Raw genomic sequence first — 20,252 nt, 5'->3', positions numbered from 1 at the left:
CCATCCTGTATCCATCCATCCTCTATCCATCCATCCAGCTTGTCTTCACCGATCCATTTAAATCTTCGAGAAATTTGCCATTTTTAAATTTTTTTATGGCGTGTTATTAGCAGATTTACTTGATCTTTGATGCTTCTATTTCATGCTTCAATATCTTTATCTTGTTAAGCTTGATCGCTTTTCATTTCATTTTTATAGCACATGAATAATTTTTTGGATTATAATCTTTCATTAAAAAGTAATATCGCCAAGTCATTGTCCCTTTCACGATCGGTTCTTCATTTTGCCGCAACCTTGCCTCCTTTTATTGGGTGGAATCACTTTACTATTGTAGTATTTCTGCGGCCGAATTAACTTCCTAAGCTACTTTATCTTTATCTATTATCTGTCATTTTTACATTAAAAGCAACCCTAAAGGTGATACACTGATGTACTATTGCTACATGGAAGAAGACCCAACGAGAAATAAAGCATTACAGTCACTGATTATCTTCCAGGACGCAAAAAGGTGGTGAATTTGTCAAGCAGTGGGACTTAGTAAGGCGACTACGCAGAAATGGACGCCTACTTGTAGAAATGTGGGTGCTGCATTCCACCGCTGCTTGGCCATTTCACAAGTGATGTCAAACTAGGTCGTAGGTATAAGGTAGGAGCAGGGGAGAATGAAAGGCTACACCTTAATCCAGAAGAGACAGCTTTTATTGCAAAAAAGGATAGACAATGGGTACCGTCTATTATTGTTGTCTGCAATCTGATGATAACCCGCCCCTACTTACCACCAGAACAATGGATTTGTCAACTGGCAATCACTTGTCCTTGCTTGCATTATTAATCCGTCTGACAGCTTTGATTAGCAGTAAGAAAGTAGCTGGTAGTTCTTATTCTATACGAAAAATCCTATCACCCAAATATGCTGGGGCCTCTCTCGGATAAAATCAACCAACGCAAAACTTGGAATACCGAATTAGTTCGTTCGATCGCTATTCAGAAAATGGGAAAAAGGATCAACATCCTTATAGCGAGATCAGTTTACATCTACTGTAGCGCCCTGAGACTTACCTGAAGGCAAAAGTAGATGAAATACTCCAGTTTGGGCCACTGGCATGACGCGGAGGTCAGCTCATTTAGCTAAGGTACAGTGGCAAAGCCCTAGGTGACCTGTCACTAAAACCGAGAGTTAAACAAACAGTTAACGTATGCCATTGTCCCTCTCCTTTTTTTTGAGTGGCGGCCTTGACGCTCCGATTGGTCAACCCCCCAAGTCAGTCATCACAACGTAATTGGCGCTGTAAGAAAAAAACCTGCAAGATAACCTTGGGTGTCATCAAATTCCCTTTTTGGAAATTCTACTGGATAGGGAGTTTTGTCCTGCGTGGAAAATGGATTTGGAGGCAGGGAATGTGCTGGCCATCACGCGTGTCCGTCGCCTTGGTACAGAGTCATGCAACAAATGAAGGGATTGAACACGCTTTTCTGGGATCAGGGTTTTGCGTATACCACCGTCCTCGCTGCCAGGCCATATTTATTTGGGTTTTACCCAGCTAGGGGAGGGGGGTGGAGGAGGTATCGCGGGTTCACGTAACTAACACCTTCATACAGGCATGGCAGACAGCTCCGTAATGAAAATTTCGGGAGATTCACTACCACGGGTATTGTCGCTTGATTCGTTACTAGCTTGCAGACTACGAGACTGGGGTAGTTGCCGAAGGTGGACGTCATTTGCAGCCCTTCTGTTAAGGGTGGTCACCGATTTTCCCATCCTCCACAAATGCACTTCAGTCACTACGCTACGATTTATCACTTTGGGACAGAAATCAGGATAAATGTCCATTAAGATCGGGTTCGATTTCTGCTGCTGTCAATGCACCGCCTCGAGACTTTTTTTTAAGCGAAAGAAGACATCATGCTCGAACAGAATGTGCATTGCCGCTATACAAAAGGACTTGAGGATAATAGCATGGCTGGCAGACCAACCCACCCGATGAAGATACAATGGCGGAGGACCTAAGGGAACCCTTTACTGAAACTGAGAGCTAAGCGACCACCATTTAGCGACACACGATTTGGTGCGACCGGTTAAGCACAAACTGACAAGGAGTACGTATCACGTATTAGTGACACATGAGTCCAGGTAAGGAAACCGGAGCTTCATGTGAACTCGATGCAAACTGTGTCCTCAAAGCACGGAAACAAATGTCATATTAAGTGATCGAAATTCCCACCCAAAAATTCACGACTTTTTACATTTTTCAGAACTGTATTTAATTTTTAGACGCTCTCGAACAAGGATTTGCAGGGCCACTCTTTTTACTCTTTGGACTCCTCTTATAACTTATAGTATATCAACTCCTCATTGCCATTTGCAAGTGAAATGCTATTTTTGAGGGGAAAAAATGACAGATCCACCAATGACTCCCATCGATGTGAAATCATTTTGAGCATGGAAATTTACATTTTACAAACGTGGGGAAGAAGCACTGAACAATCGTTACTTGTTCGTCGACGAAACACGAGCAGGTTTAAAACTCCGCCCAGGCCAGTAGACCCTCTTCGATTCGCCTGTGGACCAATGAGGGCCTGATCTGCGAGCGTGGGGTGATTGGTCGGCTGAGTTGGGGAAACAGGAAGCGCAATTTTGATTGGCTGAAGTGATTTCTGGCCAGCAGCGCATTTCCTCGGCGGTTCTAAACAATTTCGCCCTCAATGCTGGCCGGTTAGTGACTGGGCTCTCACCTACACCACATATATATTTTCCACCTTTTTTTTTCATTTTAAAATAACAACCAAAGTTCAGCGTCTTTTGATAAAAGAATTGTATTTTTATTTAAATCCAGTGGGTTGTGCATGGCTTCCACCTCAAAACCAATTCTGTAATGGTGAGTTTACAACCTTTCTCAATTTAGTTTTCTTTAAAAAGTTTCTTATTGACTTTGGCATGATTCTCTCAAGAACGTCAAATGATATCTCCAACTTTCATTGTTTTATCTCACACAATATATCATAGTTTGTTATTAAGAGTGAAATGTTAATCAGAGGGGAGGTGGATTTTAAAGCATAAAAGGCCAAATTCTTCTTTAGGTGAAAATTGAAACTTTTCCATTTGGTCATTTCTATACTTATGTGAGGACTGGACATAAGTGTTTAAATTTCTACAGCCCATAACTTTAGTCAAAATGCAATTAAAAAATCAAAATGCGGAGTTCCCGCGTTCGGCCTTGAAGGACAAAATATAATCAGGGTCATTAGGCCGTAAATGGGTCAAATATTTACGAGTTTGTCATATCATTGCAAATAATGGTCAGGGGGAAGATTTGCGATATACTTCGGTTGTAACTCACCCACATACATTGGTTCATAAACGACATTCTTTTAAAGCATGATTCCGATTAAGAATTGTAATATTAAAAATTGGTCCCAAAACCTTGTTTCTAGCTCAACTCTGAATGGTCAGAAATAGAATTGATCTGTCTTCAAAACGACTTCAACAGCGGCCTAGGGTTTGGTCTCCTTGGGAACAAAACCACAGGAGTTCTCGTGAGAAATATTGTGCCCAGGGGGAGCGCCGATCCGGTAGGTATATCTCCTCTTCTTTTTCCACAAATCACTTAATGGTCAACTCACTTTTGTAAACTACTTAAAAGTTATTCAGTAGCATCCCCCGCAAAACTCGGAGTCTTCTTTAAAGTGCTTGGGGGCCACAGCGGTACGCAAAGAGGGTGACCATTGCTAGCACAAAAAGGGCTGCAGGCCTCTGAACATAGACGCTGATTGAAAAACCGAAATAGTTGTTGTGTGTTTGTGCTTCAGACGGGAAATCTTCGACCAGGTGATGTAATTTTGCGGGTCGGGGAGGTTTCCACCCGCGGTTTGAGTCCCGATCAGGTAGCTCGCCTCATTCGACAGTCCGTTGTCTCCAATTACACACTTAGCGGTGCCTCTGCAGACACCACATCGAGCACTAGTTCCACCTCCACTGCCACCACCAACACCGCCAACACTAACATATCAAGCGCGCTTCCAGTCAGCCTTTTGGTTGCCCGACCCGCTCAAGGCAGTCCTACCACCTTGGCTGCCGTCTTCGAGGAGCAAAGTCGACAAGTTAAGGCCCGACAACCCCTCGGTCCCCTCTGGTTGGTTCTTGTCCACACATTAGGCATTTTGCCTGTAATGAGGATAAGAAATGGGATTTAATGAATATACTCACGAAATCCAACTTTCCAACTCTCTATCTATTGTGGTTAAACTTTTACCACTGATGTTGACTGATAGTCATTATTTTGCCTAAGCATTGTGCCAACGGAGACATTAGATGAATCGGTGGACTGCCTAGCCGATCTCATGCTTCCACTGCCTTCACTCACACCAACAACCCCGAAGACGCCTCCTGAAGTTCCTCTGGAGACGATGCCACCTTCAAATGAGGAGAAGCGCGCGGAGACGTCAATACTTTCTCCAGTGCTGCAGGTGGAGGATGCTGTTAGAGGAGGGGAGTCAACAGAGGACAGCGTAGAGTTTTCCGTGCTATTAAGAAAACCGTCTGGAGCCCAGAATTGTAGCCTGGGGCTCACTATCGTGGGATATGTGTCGGAGAAAGATAAGGATAGAGGTGCTTGATGCTCTAACACTGGTGCTTGTGGTTTGTTTCGCCTCGAGTCATGCAAATTTGCGCCTCTTTTTTGTAGCTGTAACCGGAATCTACGTGAAGGATGTCCTACCTAATGGATTGGCTAGCATTTCGGGTAAAATCAAACAACACGACCAGATTATCAAGGTATGTCAAGATCGGCCATAACCGCGCAGTGCATTTCGGATATCTCGAGGATATTGAATGCTGATTCATGTTTACTTCTTGTTAATCCGTCTAGAATAGAGATATACATACACACAAGAACCTTTGATGTCATTTTATTGTCTTAAATAAGGGCTATTCGGTAGATGCGTCCGACACTAATCTTGCCTTTCACCATTCCATCAAGGTGAATGGGATTGATCTGAAGACGCTCTCCAACAAAGCTGCGGCACATTTGCTCAAGACAGCTGGTCCGGTCGTGCACCTGACCTTCCTCCGACACACTTCTGGTCGCGTCTGTGAACAGCTCAAGCAATTGGGTAGGCATTTCGATGGGAAGCGGTTAACTCTTTACCCGTGTAACGTCTGAGTTTCGCGTTAAGGTGGTACACCCTCTCATTCCTACTTTGCTCACAGTTTCTTCCTCCACACTACGCTCACGAACTCGGCAGACATCGGCAACTCTTCCAGGTGGCTTCCGTAGACGACCTCAACGGCATCGATCACGTCGAAAATACACTACGACAGGATCAAAGTCCCACGGAGCACTTTGTATTCCACGCAAAACTCTCAAACCCCTCAGAGCCTGTCCAGTACAGAGTGAGCTTCTTGTAACGCCACAGGTAAACTCAGAGGATTCCGAGGATTCCAGCGACTTTATACGAGACCTCCTTGGTCCATCGACCTGCCAGAGCCTTCCAATGCTATCTGCAGCCAGTCTGATGGAAGCAACATCGACAGTATCTACCTCTTCCTCTTCCGTATCAATCAATGGGAATATTGAAGAATTACAACAAACGCCGACGCCTTCAGGCTTGCAGGAGGAGCAGACGACTTCATCTGCAGCCGCCTCCATGACGCTGTACAGTTCACCTCTAGATGAGATGGATGAGATTGAGTTGTCTAGTAGTACGGAATCGCCTGTGCGTACGAGGCCAAGCATGGCGATTGGACGGTTTGAGTTAAATCAGCTAAGGGCCGCGGTGCACTACGGTAAGTTCCACCGCGTGCAATAATTTTTTAAAGCATGCTTCTAATCACCTTGGCTGTCAAACGGAGCTGATATGACATGGGACCATCACTTGGATTTAAAAATTTCTGGGTCGTAAAATCACTTTTGAGCCGAAAATTAAGACTCTTCTTATTTTAAGTTCGTGTTTATCGCATTCAAAGGTAACCCAAATAATTTTGTGGTTTCATTTAAAGTAGAACGTTTAAATGAAGCCGAGTGTGAGACAGCGCTTGGACAGAAAGTGTATAGTCGATATGCTGAAGGACTAGAGAGCTACCGCCATGACCCAGAGGCCGGACCGCCCGGCAGGGGTACGATGGCAAGGGCCTCAAGTAGCCCCTTGGCAAAACTAGAAACTAAGCGATTCCAGCATGTTCGTAGCATCGTAAATAGAAGAAGACTAAATGAATACTGCTTGCGTCAGCTTTAATACATTTAATTAAATCACCCCCACTATAAAGGGAATGGAGCTGAAAATTGCTTCTACCTAAGCGCAATAATTAGAGGAACTAGACTTTTATTATAGGAATTACTAGAATAATCTTTCATTTTCATTATGTGTGGTTGTGCTTCTACCATACCCATAAAAGTTGTGCCGTGATGTATGATTTATTTAGAACGCTTTAATATGCTTAAATTACCGAATGTGATTACAATTTTTGAGTGTACGAATACCACTTCATCTATTGTAGATTATTAAACAAACAAAATATTCCTAGTTTGGCCTTGCCAAAGTTGTAATAAGCCAAAAGAGTTTGAAAGAACATAAACTTGCTAGGCTTAAAGGACACCAGAATGGCCACAGCTATGGGACACGGCGCGACAGCACAACCGGTAGAGGCCAGAGTACTCACCTAGTTAGAAACACAACCAAGCAAAATATATGGCCATCATAGAGCTCTGCATGAGGAGTTTATCTCTGAACAGGGGTTATTGGGTGTTGTTCTTAAGGATAGTTAGGTCTGATTCTTGGCAGAGCTTGTTTTAAAGACCAGTTAATCATTATTAAGCAACTAATAGTAGGACTTTTCGTAACATTGGTATTGGTCTAATACAAGAAGTTCTACTATGGAACTTCTCAAATAGTATGCGCAGTTTTCGTTTAAGTCTGTGAAAAAAGACCCGCGCATTAAAGTTTTGCCAGTTGACCAATCAAGTGGGACCCGTCCGTGATATAGGGTTGATTTTTGTGGTCAGGTTAATTCTGACATATTCATCAGATCAGGAGCGAGAAATTTGGTTAGAAGATGGCAAAAAAGTCTCTGAAGCATTACGTTACAAATATTATTAGCTTTGCGAACTCTCGCAACAAGAACAGATATCGTGAACGATCAATTTTGTATTTTGGTACGTGACTATTTCGCCAGTTCTTAACTTCCTCCTTTTCGCCAATATTTTTAGCTTAATATATACTTTTATTTGTTTTTTTAACGTCCGTGTGCTTGAAACTCACTGTACTTGTTAATTCTATGCTAAATTCATCATAACATGGAGTCGTCTCAGATTTCTCTAGCGTAGACATACCATCTGTTAGTCGCGAGAATTGAAATAGGGATGTGTGATTTAGGGATTCGTTACATATATTTTTTTATTGGGAACATTTGAAATTCCATACGATTTCCGTACATAAACACCCTAAATTTATTAACTGATGTAAGGAGACTTCAGTTTGAACGCTTCGTTGTTTGCTATTCCTCAACCGTCTATCTAGGCCATTGTTCCACCTTAAAGTTATGATAATACCATCATCAACTTGATGAGGTGGATAAAGTCTGTTCACAAGATTTTTGTTTGTTGTCAGTTATTTCGCTACGCCCACGGTCTTACTTGATTCTTTTACTGGATCCTAATCATCCAATTGTTTTCGACACAATGTTGTTGTTATTTACAATTTAACATAAGGGCTAGTTTGTAAGTTGGAAACAGGACCAACACGATTCTGACAGAATATATTTAATAACTCGGGAGACATAAGCCTTTTATGACTAATGGAATTAGTGTTTATGGCGCGGCTCACCACATCGATGTAATTACTTCGAGTGAATTCCACTCGAATTTGCACACAAAACTGGACATTCACTTGCCCTTTTTCAGTTTAGCTTGACGGTGGGTGTCTTGACAGCATGTCTAGGGTGAGGCAGTGTAGACCGTATCCACGCTAAGTAAAATTGCCCTGTGGGTGAGAAGAGTCTGTTTGCGCATCAAAGTCACCTGTCGTTGGTTTTTTTACATGATTGGCCGATACGCCTGCCATCTCTTAACCTTTGTGCCAGCTTGCGCTCTTGCATTCGTTTGTTTGTCTGTTTGCTTTTGACGACTCGGTCCAAACACTCATCATCACTTCAGGGTCAGAGTTTTCTAAATGGTTTTGTTACTTCTTTCACCACTGAATTTTCATACCTAGAACATTTTTTGTGATTTAAGTTTACAAGCGCAGTCAATTGCACACAAACGATGTAGCGGCCGTTTGTTTATGCATGCAGCATTCGATGAACAGTCTGTTACATCTCTAATCGCTGGAACGAACTAAGTTGCGCAAGCTGTCAGCACTTAAATCTGCATGCGGGCTCAGGCTAATCCAGAATAAAATTAATGCTTGTGCTCAATTTACAGTGGCACTTACTGAAATCGCTCATAAGTAGCTGTGACTAGATGCTTCACGAGTACCACATGAAAATCTCAAATACGAATGTGTGAGTCGTTAATATCGGTGACCATAGGTCATAAATAACACGAAAAAGAGAATCAGTGCGGTCACTGGGAGATTGTTTCCATGTACGCCATATCATTACCAATAAATTGTTAATCCAAAAGGGTCATTTCAAGTTCACCGCGGTATAAGGCCACGAAGCCAGATATTCGTTGTGTAAATCGGGATGTGTTTGGCACAGACAAGTGCTCTGGAATCCCATTTCATCACCGGTATCACGTACATGCAGCGCTCTGGTTTCTACCCGAGTCCTCACTTTACGTACATGGGACACGTGTTCTTTATCAGTTTGTGGATAACCGGTCACGCTTAATCCTGCGTTGCAAAACGGTGGTAGATTTTAAGCCATCAAAATGGTTGTAGGATCTTGTTTTTAATGTGATGTTAACAACTTTTCCAGTTTTAGGCAGTAATTTAGTTGGTTAATTTGATATTTCAAGTGTTACTGTCGTTGGAATAATGAAAACCCCGGCGGCTGTGGTAATCGGTTTTCTCATGAGAATCTAGTAGTGACCGCGGTAACGCTTACAAATCAATCACTCTTTTCTACTCTTTTTTTGTCAACAAGCTGGACGTATAACTCCGGAGTTGGTGAAGTTGATGGTGGACGTGTGGACGCCGATTGTTGGACTAGGAAAGGATATCTTGGTAAGCTGGTGACTAATGAAATTTGCAGTTATATATAATCTTGAAATTCACTAGATGCATTTAAATGCTGTACGATTTTCGAAGTAAGGATGTCTGCTCTTTGGTCGTGGAGATTCTTGCTTTAATAGCCCTGTTGAGGACTTTCTAAGTTTACCCACTTAGGAGACATTGTCTTCCATTTCCAAATCGGAGGTCAAACGTTGTTGGAAACCATACAGCAACAAATGTATGCTTCATGATAGTACCTGCGATTTGAGATTCCAGAATGAATACACTGTGGTCTGAGATGCAAAAGTATGCAAGGATTTGGACGGAATATTAATTACGCTAGGGAGAAACACGAATCGTTTTGCCAAGAAACGCTCTTCGGTGAGTAAAAGATAATTAATCAGAATAATGGGTTTTTCGGGACACATGTTCCAGGGCAAATCTGGTGAATGGTAATACTGTTGCAGAGGGAGGTTGGAATACTTCATGATAACGCGAAGTAACTGCGACTATTTGCAGTAGGTAACTTCAGAAGTCGTGCGCAAGCACTGTACTAGTTTCAATGGTAAACTTAAAAATCACGTGGGGAGGCCTTGCTATGCAAATTGAGGCGGCAAAACAATGGGTGGTGTCTTCTGCATCACTGATCTTATGCTCATGGTTTGATTTGAATGATTGAGGTAAATGGAGGGAGGTAAACCGCAGAACATGTATCACCTCCTGTCATTGGTAATGTCAGCGCCTTTTACTTCGTGCTTTCATTGCGAGGCAGAATAGAGGGATGTTTGGGATTAGTGACTTCAACTGTTAAGGTCAAACGGGGGTCCAGATGACGTGAACGAAACCCCCGCCCCTCCCTCCCCCCAAGGTAAACTGAGACGAAGGAGTAAGCGAATAAGTTCTCTTCATTGTCAATGTTAACTAGTTGAAAGGTTGAAGTAGTAGGAATGACTTCGAGGACATCTCCACTTTTCACGTACCAGAAAGTTCAGATTTAGTTGAGTCATCCCTTCATTAAGTGCTCTTTGGAGAAGCTACTTATAAAGTCCTGGAAGCAGATCCCTCCTTTGGAGAATGGACTGGCTACGATTGATGCGTTAGACTGGAAGATGCAAGCGGTGACGAGTTGCTCAAATGAAACTTGATCTGCGTAGAGTAATTTTATAAGATGGGCGTTTGCAGTTTTTAAGAGAGGGATCCTCTGGAAGACCCCAGAAACTGAAGAGGTTGAGCAATTTTAAAGGAAGGGAGTTTTGGTGATGCTGCAAATTTTTTGCTTGCATATTTTGCGGAGAGACGCCTTCATTAGATCAAGGCATTGTCGCACACTTCAAACGTAGTTAAGCCGCTTTTCCACAGAATGTTATCTAGTACCTACTTGGGCTCCTGCTCTTTACACATTTTGATTGGTTTGTTAAAGTGATTTTATTTACAAATGGGAGGTCACTATACACTTTTCTAGCAGCCAAATATGGCCAGGACAACTTTGAATGGCCACATTTATCACTCAGCTCTGTTTATTATTTCACTCATCCAAACTTCCTTGTCAAACGGCATGCGCGAGCTACAAAGTCATTTCACACCGTGCATTATCCTCAGCCTTGTGGTTTCTCAGTTGTGGAAATGTGAAACCACACGATGTGAAAATGAAACTGCAAAGCCTGTGTATAGCACTTCCAAATACGTTCTGGTAGCTGAGAGTCCGCAAACGTTTATCAATACCATGCAGTCGGAATTCCAGGTTGTCAGTAGTTGAACTCAAACAATACGAGGACAGCCTCAAGTCAAACTGACCGTTCATCAAGCTGTCAAGCAACAGTGGCACTGTGTGTGTGTGTGTGTGTGTGTATAAAATGGCATGCAGTGATGTAAGGACCTTTCTGTGAATGGTGACGTAAAACCAAAGACTTCAAACACAATACTGTGATTGGATATCTAGCCGCGGTAAGACATTAAAAATGTGTAAACCCTTCAACGACGCTCCTGCGTGTATCTATCAGTGACGATTTTGGTTGTGGTGGTTCTGCTCCCTGCTTGTGGGGTGTGGAAACCCCTTTTTGAGTGGGCGATTATCACTGAAACGGTGAATGCATTCATCGTTCAGCAATATGTACACGCCCGACGCCTAGAAAGCTTCCCGCTTTTGAACAGCGCGTTAAGCTTTTCTCGCATGGTTCAGCTTTCCTGATAAATCTTTCTTTACTGAAACCTTCTCCATATTGGTCAGCCTTATTATGAACGTATGGATGTGCCGGAGAACCAGTAAAGCGGGAATAGAAGGCGAAGAGACCTCCATGCTCCTTGCGTAGCATCCGAATTGCTGGAGGACTAGAAACGCTGCTTCTTAACCAACGTCTTCACCTCGAGCGGCATGGCAGTTGATGAATCTCTCGGGACCAATCTGACCTTCCATTCTAACTCACTGTCTTCCAGGTAATCCGAGTAGTTCGTCCAAAGAACTTACGTCAACTGGGCATCTCTCTAATCGGATCCACCCTCGACGCAGCAAAGGCGAATCCACCAACGTCGGCTACGCATCCGGCGCAACAACGGGAGTCGGAGGATGGTGGAGAACTCGAGACGGCAGCGTCTGCTAAATCACCAGCGGAGATTTCGAGTGAAGTGTCTTCGCGACACTTTGTCCACACCGTTTTGCCCGGCGGCCTTTTCTCCAATCTAGACTGCCTCAAACCAGGCGATGAACTTCTACAGGTGAGTTCCGCTACTACTTAATTTTCTGATGAGTAGGTAGGAGGATAATACAAAAGGTGAATCAGTCTTCGGACTCGGGGCATTTTATTGCAATCTTGTTTGCCTCTTACTTAACTACACGGGGTAGGCAGACAAAGAGTTTAATTTTTTTCTCGAGACATCTAATGCGAAAGTGGTTCATTTCGAGTATACGGCAACGGTTCTTGCAAGTGCAGATTTTGATGCCCCTCCCACTTGGAACATTTAATTCGAGTGCAATTCTTATTAATTTTCTAACTGTTTCAACATTTATTAGGTAGACAAATGTAAACCTTCCCTGTCGAACAGATAGCTGCTATTATAAGCGGGGCTTTACAGTCACTATATGGTTAGCCTCCTCCTACTCATTTTACTTTTTAGTAGGCGAGTGAAGGTGTGTTCATGAGACTAGATGAAAGGCTAACATTAAGCTCACTAGAGCATTGTAGCTTTCTTATTACAGAACTGCCATTAAATCGTGTTAGTTTCAGGACTGCCTTTTTAGCTTTTGATTAGACCAGTGGAACACGTGGAGCATTGAACATGATCTCCCGACCTAGTTCTCTTTCTTTTTACTGGCATTTTCTAATTTTGTTTATATAGATAAAAGCTCCTCACCCATAGCTTTGAGGTTTGTTAGCTTTGCCTTTATTATTTAACAAGCAGCTTGTGTTCCTCATTGCGATCAAGTTTCCGGGAGTGAAGTAATCAGGTGCAAAAGTCCCCTAATCCTTTTTTGCTTTCGAAAAGAAATTTGAGAGCTTACTAAGGAGACTTTTTATAGGATTGGTGGTGAACTTTCACTCGTAGTGTCAACATACCCTACTTTTTTTGGACAAACGTTATCAGTGGAAACTTGTAATTCCACTTTAGTCTTTCCCGAAATTGATGCGGAATTTGGTTTACACCTGATATCAGTAGCAGCGACAAAGTTTTGTGCTTTTCCAATCTATGAGTACAGGAATCTTTCCCACCCTGTACCATTTTCTACGACTTTTCGAGCTGTACTGCATGGAACCTACCCCGGGTGAATAATTAACAGTACTGTGAGACTTTTTCCTTTGCTTTTTCCCAGAAATTCCAAAACAACTTTCTGTTCTCTGTACCCTTTTGCCAGTTCTCACATTCCAAGTTTTACCTCTTCACTTTGGCACAGAATAACACTTTTTTAACGTTTCGAGTCATACTTGAGAACGAAATAATGCATGCCAATATAAAAGAGGGGCTCGGAGGCTGAGGTAATGGACAGAGTCTCACGGTACTGAGATGGCGTCAGTACTGGCGAAGGTCGAAGAACTCTTGCAGTCAAATGTATACTTACCACTTCCTCCTCAATTTACTCACCAGTTTATCTACCGGTTCTTTTGGATCGTGCATCGCAAATAGAGTAGTAAACTATAAGAAAGTAAATTATATGTATGCCTTTTTATTTTTGATCTGAGAATAACCAGTATGGTAGTGCAAGTGTTGATGGCACATTGGAGCGGTACAACATATCAGTGGCTGTAGTTGTCGACTTGCATCGGATACCGGTCCCGGTAGCAAACACTTTGCTATCACTTCTGACAGTTTAAAAGGCCTCAGTGACCATTTAGTAGGCAATTTTTCAAGCAATTTTAAGATACAGTCTGGTGAAACTAATCAAGCAGATTTCGCGTGTCTTGATTCCTCCTGACGACGAATATTTGCCATCTTAATGGTCGTGATGATTCATTCATGCTCACCGGTAGTAAAGATGCCTGCAGCTCACGAAGCTGTTAACAGATTTTAAAATGTGCCTTTAGTCGCAGTCTGCTAGGTGCGTGGTTCAGTGAAATAATTAATACAGGAAACAATTGCGTTAGCTACCGTTCTCACTCACAGTTTCGGTCGGAGCAGTGTTTTTTTTGCAGGTGACACAAGGCCGCATGCGATTATTCATTCGTTGTCGTTTGCATGGTTGCATCTCTTCGTTCCGCTAGCTCTGTACGATCATCGCTTTTTAAGCCCTTGCTTCTCCCGAAAGGGCTCTAATTTTTTAAACAGTTTTATGTGTACATTGATGGTAATAAAAGGTAATTAGCAAGATAAGTGATTTCCCTTCTGCCACTTGGTTGTCCAATTCTCGTGCCAAAAAGTGTCCGTCCATCTATTTGTCCAACCAGCTCCTTGTCCTGCCGGTGTATTTATTGCAGCCCGCATTCGTGAAGTAGTTGACTGAGACTGGTTCACACCACGCAGACTTTCCACGCAAATTATGTTACTGATGTAGCCTGAATCAAAATTGGATTTCGTACTGTTATTCCTGATTCTGTAAATAATTATATGCCGGTGACCGAATTCCTCAGTTGTGTAAACACCTGGATCAGCGTATATTGTAATGCAGATGGTTAGTTCAAGTTCTTTCTTGATCATAATAACCGGTTTTGCCCCCACGATGTGCAGTCCTTTGGGTGCGTAGCAGTATTAATTTGCTGATTTATGTAGGTCTCGTAGATCGTGATATTCACAAGTCGGTGGTTGGAATAGGTGTGCTGTTGAAATCGACTTTCTGTGGTAAATAGCCACTTGTTCAGATAGAACACCGATGTCATTGAGTCTACTATTGTGTTTAGATCATTTATCTGCGATTTGGTAAATGCCCTTGAAGTCAACCTCTCCCATGTATCCGTTAAAGCGGCTGCAATGAGCTTCTCTTTCCTTGAATTCATTAGTCACGATAGAAGTGCTACTGAAATTGGTTTCAGTGCTTATTAGTAGTATATCCTCAAGCATTGAAAGAATCCGCGTTTCGGAGATCGGTGTTAGCGCAACTTGTCCATTCGATTAGGCCCTAGGCCATTGACGTCAATGCGCCTACATTTGCCTTGTAGCCTCTTATATTTGAACTGGTATTTACGGTGGACTTCTTACTGTAATCGACACCCCTCATGAACTTGGTAGCATAAACAGAAGGAAACTAATAAAGTAACGACAGTAACACTACATAACCATCCACTGGCATTTGGTCGAATTAATGGCTGGCGTGGTCGTACTACTGGAATCGTCCCCTCACCCTCCGCTTACTCATTAGCATAAATCTCCTGTTTTGAATAGGTCATTTAGTCGGCTATTGTTTCGTGCAGAAGTTTATTGCCCAATTTGATGGTGATCATGGACAAATTACTAAAGTTGGCCTCTTCAATGTAGCCAATAGTAAAACCTTCAAATTCGAATGTAGGTGAACGGTTACCGACTGCATGGCCACTCGCACGTCGAGGTAGTCCGCTGCCTTCGCTGTCTGCCTGCACACATTGAACTGGTGATTGCGCGTTTGCCCGAGTGCGTAGACACGAATGGCACCGGTGTTGGTGATGGTGATGGTGCCTCCACCCTCCTCGATGACACTCTTAACGATTCCGGCACCATATTGCATGTCGCCGCTAGCGAGATCGGATCCGTGGCCACGGCTATGGACGACGCCGATAGCTCCTGGACAGGTCCCTCACCCGTAGCTCTCCCATCTCATCCGCCGGATTTGAAGATATCTGAGTGGATTGGGCGTTCACAGTCCGACGGCCCCCTCCATGAACTTAAAAGCAGTTCTCCTAAGGTGAGGTCTATTTATTTTTACTCATATTCAAGCTGGTACCATATTCTGCCACGGTTTCGTCAGGTCTTATTTAAATCTAATTTTCTATCCTGCTTATTTCACCTTCTTTGGTACATAAATATAATATTACTGCATGTATAACTCGTCAGACGTTTTGAAATGCGTTTGTCTGTTCTCTCTAGCAGCATTTTTTGTCCCTCGGTTTTCTGTACTAATTTCTATTTTAGTAGCATGCAGATAACTTTGTATTAATATGCTGTATGTATCTATAAGTCAGGCGATTGGTTGCTTACATTACTTTCAGCCCTAGTTTCTACTTTTTAGTCTCTTTGTACATGGAGATCTACCCCTGTGTCAATCTTTTCCCGTATTGTGATTGGAATGTGACTTCGCTGAAGCATTTTCTGAAGCAGTAAATACCCCGCTGGGGGGGGGGGGGACATACTTCCTCCTCCATTACTATGATATTGTTTCTTAGGTGGCCTATTTTAGTCTTAGTTGCACACAAGCAACTAACCCAACATCCTCTGTCCTTTGCTCACTTTCTCTGAGTGCCTACCTCTACTTCAGTAGTGTCATTTGTTCATCTTCTTTTCTTTTTAACAATGCAAAACTGTGATTAGGCGTTTTCATTCATCAACTCCTGATTTATACAGAAAAGAAGTAATCTTTTTTTGACACTTAAGCGGTGTAGATCTATGCTCGAGGTTTCTTTAAGGAGTCTATTACCATTTCACTCATTTTTATACAATAAGGATCTAATTACTATCACTTGCCATTTGGTTTGTATTAAAACGTGATTTTTTGCACTTCTAGGATCCGAATTTGTTGTCACTAGAGTCGACTGCAGCATCATCAAGTGTGAGTAGCGTGATCGGCGCTTTCCCCCCGGTCTCCGCACTGCTCAGAGACGAGCACGTGGCCTTGAAACCGACTTGGTCAACAGTGCCTCTCATTGTGATGCTGCGTCGGGACAAACCCAACTTTGGGTTCTCCATCTCCGTCTACGATGAAGTAACTTAAATGCTGAAATGATCTCTATTTCGTTTCCACATCTTCACATGTACCGGTGTCTTTGGCATCCGCCTCCCGTCACAATGGCTCTGAATCTCATTATTGAATGTTAAGAAACATCTACGCTACTTTGTCATCGATATCTTTCAAAATACATCACCCTCTAGTATGGCTTGAGTGGCTACGATTTGCTTGGTTCACTTTTAGGGCATGGGCAGCGATAGAAGCACAGTACGACGTAGCAGTACGCTAAAGCGGTCCGGATCTCTCAGTCGTCGTCGCACTGTTGCCGGCGACCTGAACCATTCAGGTGGAGGTCGTTTCGCCACCATTAGTCGAAGTAGCTCCCTCTCCCCCGATACTACTCCACATCGTGGTAGTTTCCTCATCATCAATTCTATCTCACGAGGCAGCTGCGTTGATCTAGATGGTCGAATCAACGTCGGTGACCGTCTGCTCTTCGTCAATGATCGAAAACTCACTCGTGCCACTCTTGGTGAAGCCGCTAACACTCTCCACAACGCTCCGCTCGGTTACACCATGATCGGAGTTGCCAAAATGACCCTCGTACCTAACTCACCGCCCCTCACCGTTGCCTCCTCACCACAGTTCACTGCTCTTGTCTCCAATCCCGATGACCCCGGTACCATGCAGGTAAAGAATTTTGCGAAATCAAATCATATTTTAGTACACGCCACTTTTCAACTAATCTTATTAGTCTTCTCTCTCCACTTTCCTCTTTACCCTCTTTTATTTGGCATGCAAATTATGGTAAATGCTATAGGCTGTCTGTCTGTTAATTAACCCCATCCCTTGCATGGTAGCAGGTTACGTGTCTGTAATCCGCTTACGTCCCCTCTATTGTCGATCAGTGGTGACCAGTCGAGATAAGCACTTGTGGGGTTGCAGCACAATGTCCTCACCACAGCTAGTCGCTCGACGTCTGGTTGACGAAGTGCTGGAATACACCGGAGAAGTAAAGGCCATTGTGGAGGAGGTGGTATCCTCGGCTCTAGTTGAATACCTCCAGAACTTTGTCAAGATGTCCCTGGAAGGACTGGTAGAAGTGACAGCACCTGTAGAAACAGTCGAAGTACTGATAACCTCCTCAAGCGTCCTCTATCTTGCCTCCACGTGCGAATTCCCTGTCGTTATGGTGGTGACACAGGGTGTGGAATTAGCGGAATGCGATCGTGATTACGAAGACGATGATTACAGTAGTCTAGAATCGATAGATACCTTTTTGGAGCAGTCAGAGTTGAGTCAGTCCTCGGAGGACTGGTTGGCCAGTTTGGAATTTGTGCGCGACACCGAGGTTGGTTGTGCACGCTGCCCCTGCTGCCGTTGTTGCTCCCGCCTCTCTGTTCACCTCGATGACTGTGGTTTTATCGGCATGTCTTGGCATGTTGTTATTCATGCGAAAGTGTTGTGGTTCTCCACGCGTTCTGTCTTTCTGTTGGCTTGATCTTTTGTCGAATTCTCCAATAAAAGAGGTTTGAGGGAAGAAGGCCTCTTCACCTAGTAAGCTAAGGCCTGAAAGACAGTTTCGTTCATCGCTTTTTTTCAATTGCTCCTTGCTGTAGAATACTTCATTACGTAACCACTGTTTTTGTTTTCTTGTGCTTTGTGTTTATTCGTATCTTGAAATACGAGGTCTCATATGTTGTATTGTCTCATGGGGTCTAAGCCATTATGAAAGGGAGATGGGATAAAATTTACATGACGAAATTTCCTGTTTGGCTGTTATCGCTGCCTCTCGCTTTGAATGTGCTGCAATCTGGGCTTATGGAGGGAAGATGTTTACCGCTCTTCTAATGCTGTTGTAATGTCCTGCCTGGCCATCATTGTTCTGCGTCCTTTCATTCATCGCAGTCTTGTTTATTCACCTTGAAACAAATAAACAAACGGATCACGTCTTAGCCCATGTGATCTGCCTAAAGTACAATCTCTCTCTCATAATTCATTCGCCTCACTTCATTTCATTTTACGTATTCACTCGCTCGTTCACATACGCATCGGCTAGAACCAGAATGTTTTTTAAACGCGCAGCACGGAGGGTCAAGCATGTCATGGTGGGTTACCTCCTACTCTCACCTTAACGGTCGTTCTTTCATTCTAAAGAGGGGGTCAGTTTTCCTTCTTTCCCCTTCCTTAATCTTTCTCTCTCTCTCTCTCTTGATCCCCTAATATAGGAGGAGTTCGCCAAGGAGCATGTGAAGGATCATGTGAGTTTTTTACTGATCTCTTGATTGATTGGCTGGTGTTTTTGTGCAGGCTTGCATCTTTTCGAAATAATGTTCCACCTAACCGAGACAATTTCCCCGTACTTGCGGATCCCTCTAGTTTCTAATTGCTTCGTGTGCTTGTTATCGTATTGAGTGATTGGCAGATAGATGGTACCAACGAGTGGATGCCTGGAAGGATGCCTGTTTGGTCGGTCTTGTTTTCACGTATACCGTGAATTTTAAACCACATTTTGTGCGACTGCACTTCTGGATTGTTCTGTGCATCAGTTGGTTGATAGATGGCCGAATGGGCAGATATATCGACGATAGGATGGAGCAGCACACACGAATGGATGGATGGGCGACTTCAAAGATAAATGAATGGATAAAAGTTGGACGGACATTTCGATGAATAAAGATAAATTGCTAATTGAAGTACTGAATGGGTGAATTGATGGGCACAAAAGGCTAATTGGACGAATGGATAAGTGAATGGCAAAATGAGTAATTACTTAAAAACACCTATGAATGGATGAATGAATGCAAAGGGGGAAATGTAGTGGATTTTTGAGTCTCCTGTCTGGCGGAATGGATAGGGGAGTGCTTTGTCTGTGAGGGATGCTTGAATTCCCATGCACTTACTTCCTGTTTTACAGTGCCCAGCTATATTTTCGCATTGAGTTGCATTTTTTGTTGCTTTGCTGCTTAATTTGCTGCCTTTTTGCCCTTCTAAACATGTCCTTGGTGTTTTGTTGATTGATGCATGTCTGGCGAATAGGCAATTGGATAGACGAGTGAGTGGATGAATGTTTTTGTTTGAGTTAAGGGGCGGTCAGTAACTGCGTTGGATACATAGGCAAGCGGTTGAATTAGTAGATGAACAAGTGAAATTAATCACAGTAGGAAGAACAGATAAATAGAAGGATTCGTAAATTGAGGGTAGGTTTAAGATATTTAGGTGAGGAGGTAAGCTAATGAATCAGGAATGGGTGGGTGGTGTAGTGAACTAACTCACACATAAAATGTGCCAAATGATTGCTCAAATTGTTTTCTGATTTCGTTCCACCATTTGTTTATCTAATTGTTCTGATTATACGAGCGCATCATTTCATACCTTTTTTTGAATTCACTCTGCCAAATCACCAAACTTCGATGTCTTCATTTCAAGCCACTACTTTCGCTGGTGTGTAGTTTAATGGGTAGATCGGTAGACGAGCCCTTGAGTGGATTGAAGAATGTATGCTGGGTGTATCACACATCACTTCCTATAGCCTCTGGACTACTACACTCCGCTGGTGTTGGACGTCGAGGAGGTGCCCTTCCATGCAGCTGCTCTGGTGGTGCCAGAGATGAATCCCAATGACGAGAAGATAGTTCGTGTCAAGACTCACAATCTGCCTCTCGGTTAGTCCCACCCATATTCAGAAAATCATATTTCCTGCAGACCGTCTGCACTTTCAGCCTTGAGACTTGTTCATATTCAAGAAAAGTGCAAATAAGGTGAATAAATTGTCTTCAAGGTCTCAACTGATTTTACGACAATACACATACCAAACTGGTTCTTA

The 20,252-nt window shown here is 43.1% G+C and overlaps 2 protein-coding genes across 2 annotated transcripts in view; both read left to right on the top strand. All coding sequences in view use genetic code 11, as the record gives it.

Moving 5' to 3' along the window:
• Positions 1-3,004, top strand: part of EGR_03520 (hypothetical protein) — a gene marked incomplete at both ends in the record, with an annotated part of 4,489 nt that extends 1,485 nt beyond the window's left edge. The window contains 2 exons of the mRNA XM_024492769.1: positions 199-238; positions 2,790-3,004. Of these exons, the coding sequence (XP_024352902.1) occupies positions 199-238; positions 2,790-3,004 (255 nt within the window). The remainder of the gene's footprint in view (positions 1-198; positions 239-2,789) is intronic.
• A 439-nt stretch (positions 3,005-3,443) lies between these two features.
• Positions 3,444-20,252, top strand: part of EGR_03519 (Multiple PDZ domain protein) — a gene marked incomplete at both ends in the record, with an annotated part of 28,704 nt that continues 11,895 nt past the window's right edge. The window contains 15 exons of the mRNA XM_024492768.1: positions 3,444-3,497; positions 3,808-4,130; positions 4,287-4,606; positions 4,683-4,771; positions 4,977-5,109; positions 5,207-5,782; positions 5,999-6,112; positions 9,080-9,159; positions 11,581-11,859; positions 15,077-15,448; positions 16,265-16,462; positions 16,670-17,116; positions 17,391-17,777; positions 18,655-18,687; positions 19,959-20,091. Coding sequence (XP_024352901.1) covers positions 3,444-3,497; positions 3,808-4,130; positions 4,287-4,606; positions 4,683-4,771; positions 4,977-5,109; positions 5,207-5,782; positions 5,999-6,112; positions 9,080-9,159; positions 11,581-11,859; positions 15,077-15,448; positions 16,265-16,462; positions 16,670-17,116; positions 17,391-17,777; positions 18,655-18,687; positions 19,959-20,091 — 3,538 coding nt within the window. The remainder of the gene's footprint in view (positions 3,498-3,807; positions 4,131-4,286; positions 4,607-4,682; positions 4,772-4,976; positions 5,110-5,206; positions 5,783-5,998; positions 6,113-9,079; positions 9,160-11,580; positions 11,860-15,076; positions 15,449-16,264; positions 16,463-16,669; positions 17,117-17,390; positions 17,778-18,654; positions 18,688-19,958; positions 20,092-20,252) is intronic.

The sequence above is a fragment of the Echinococcus granulosus genome (genome assembly GCF_000524195.1).
Source record: "Echinococcus granulosus chromosome Unknown EG_S00018, whole genome shotgun sequence".
NCBI classification, from domain to species: Eukaryota; Metazoa; Platyhelminthes; class Cestoda; order Cyclophyllidea; family Taeniidae; genus Echinococcus; species Echinococcus granulosus.
The sequence above is the reverse complement of the archived record's forward strand: the minus strand, read 5'-3'. Positions and strand labels throughout refer to the sequence as shown.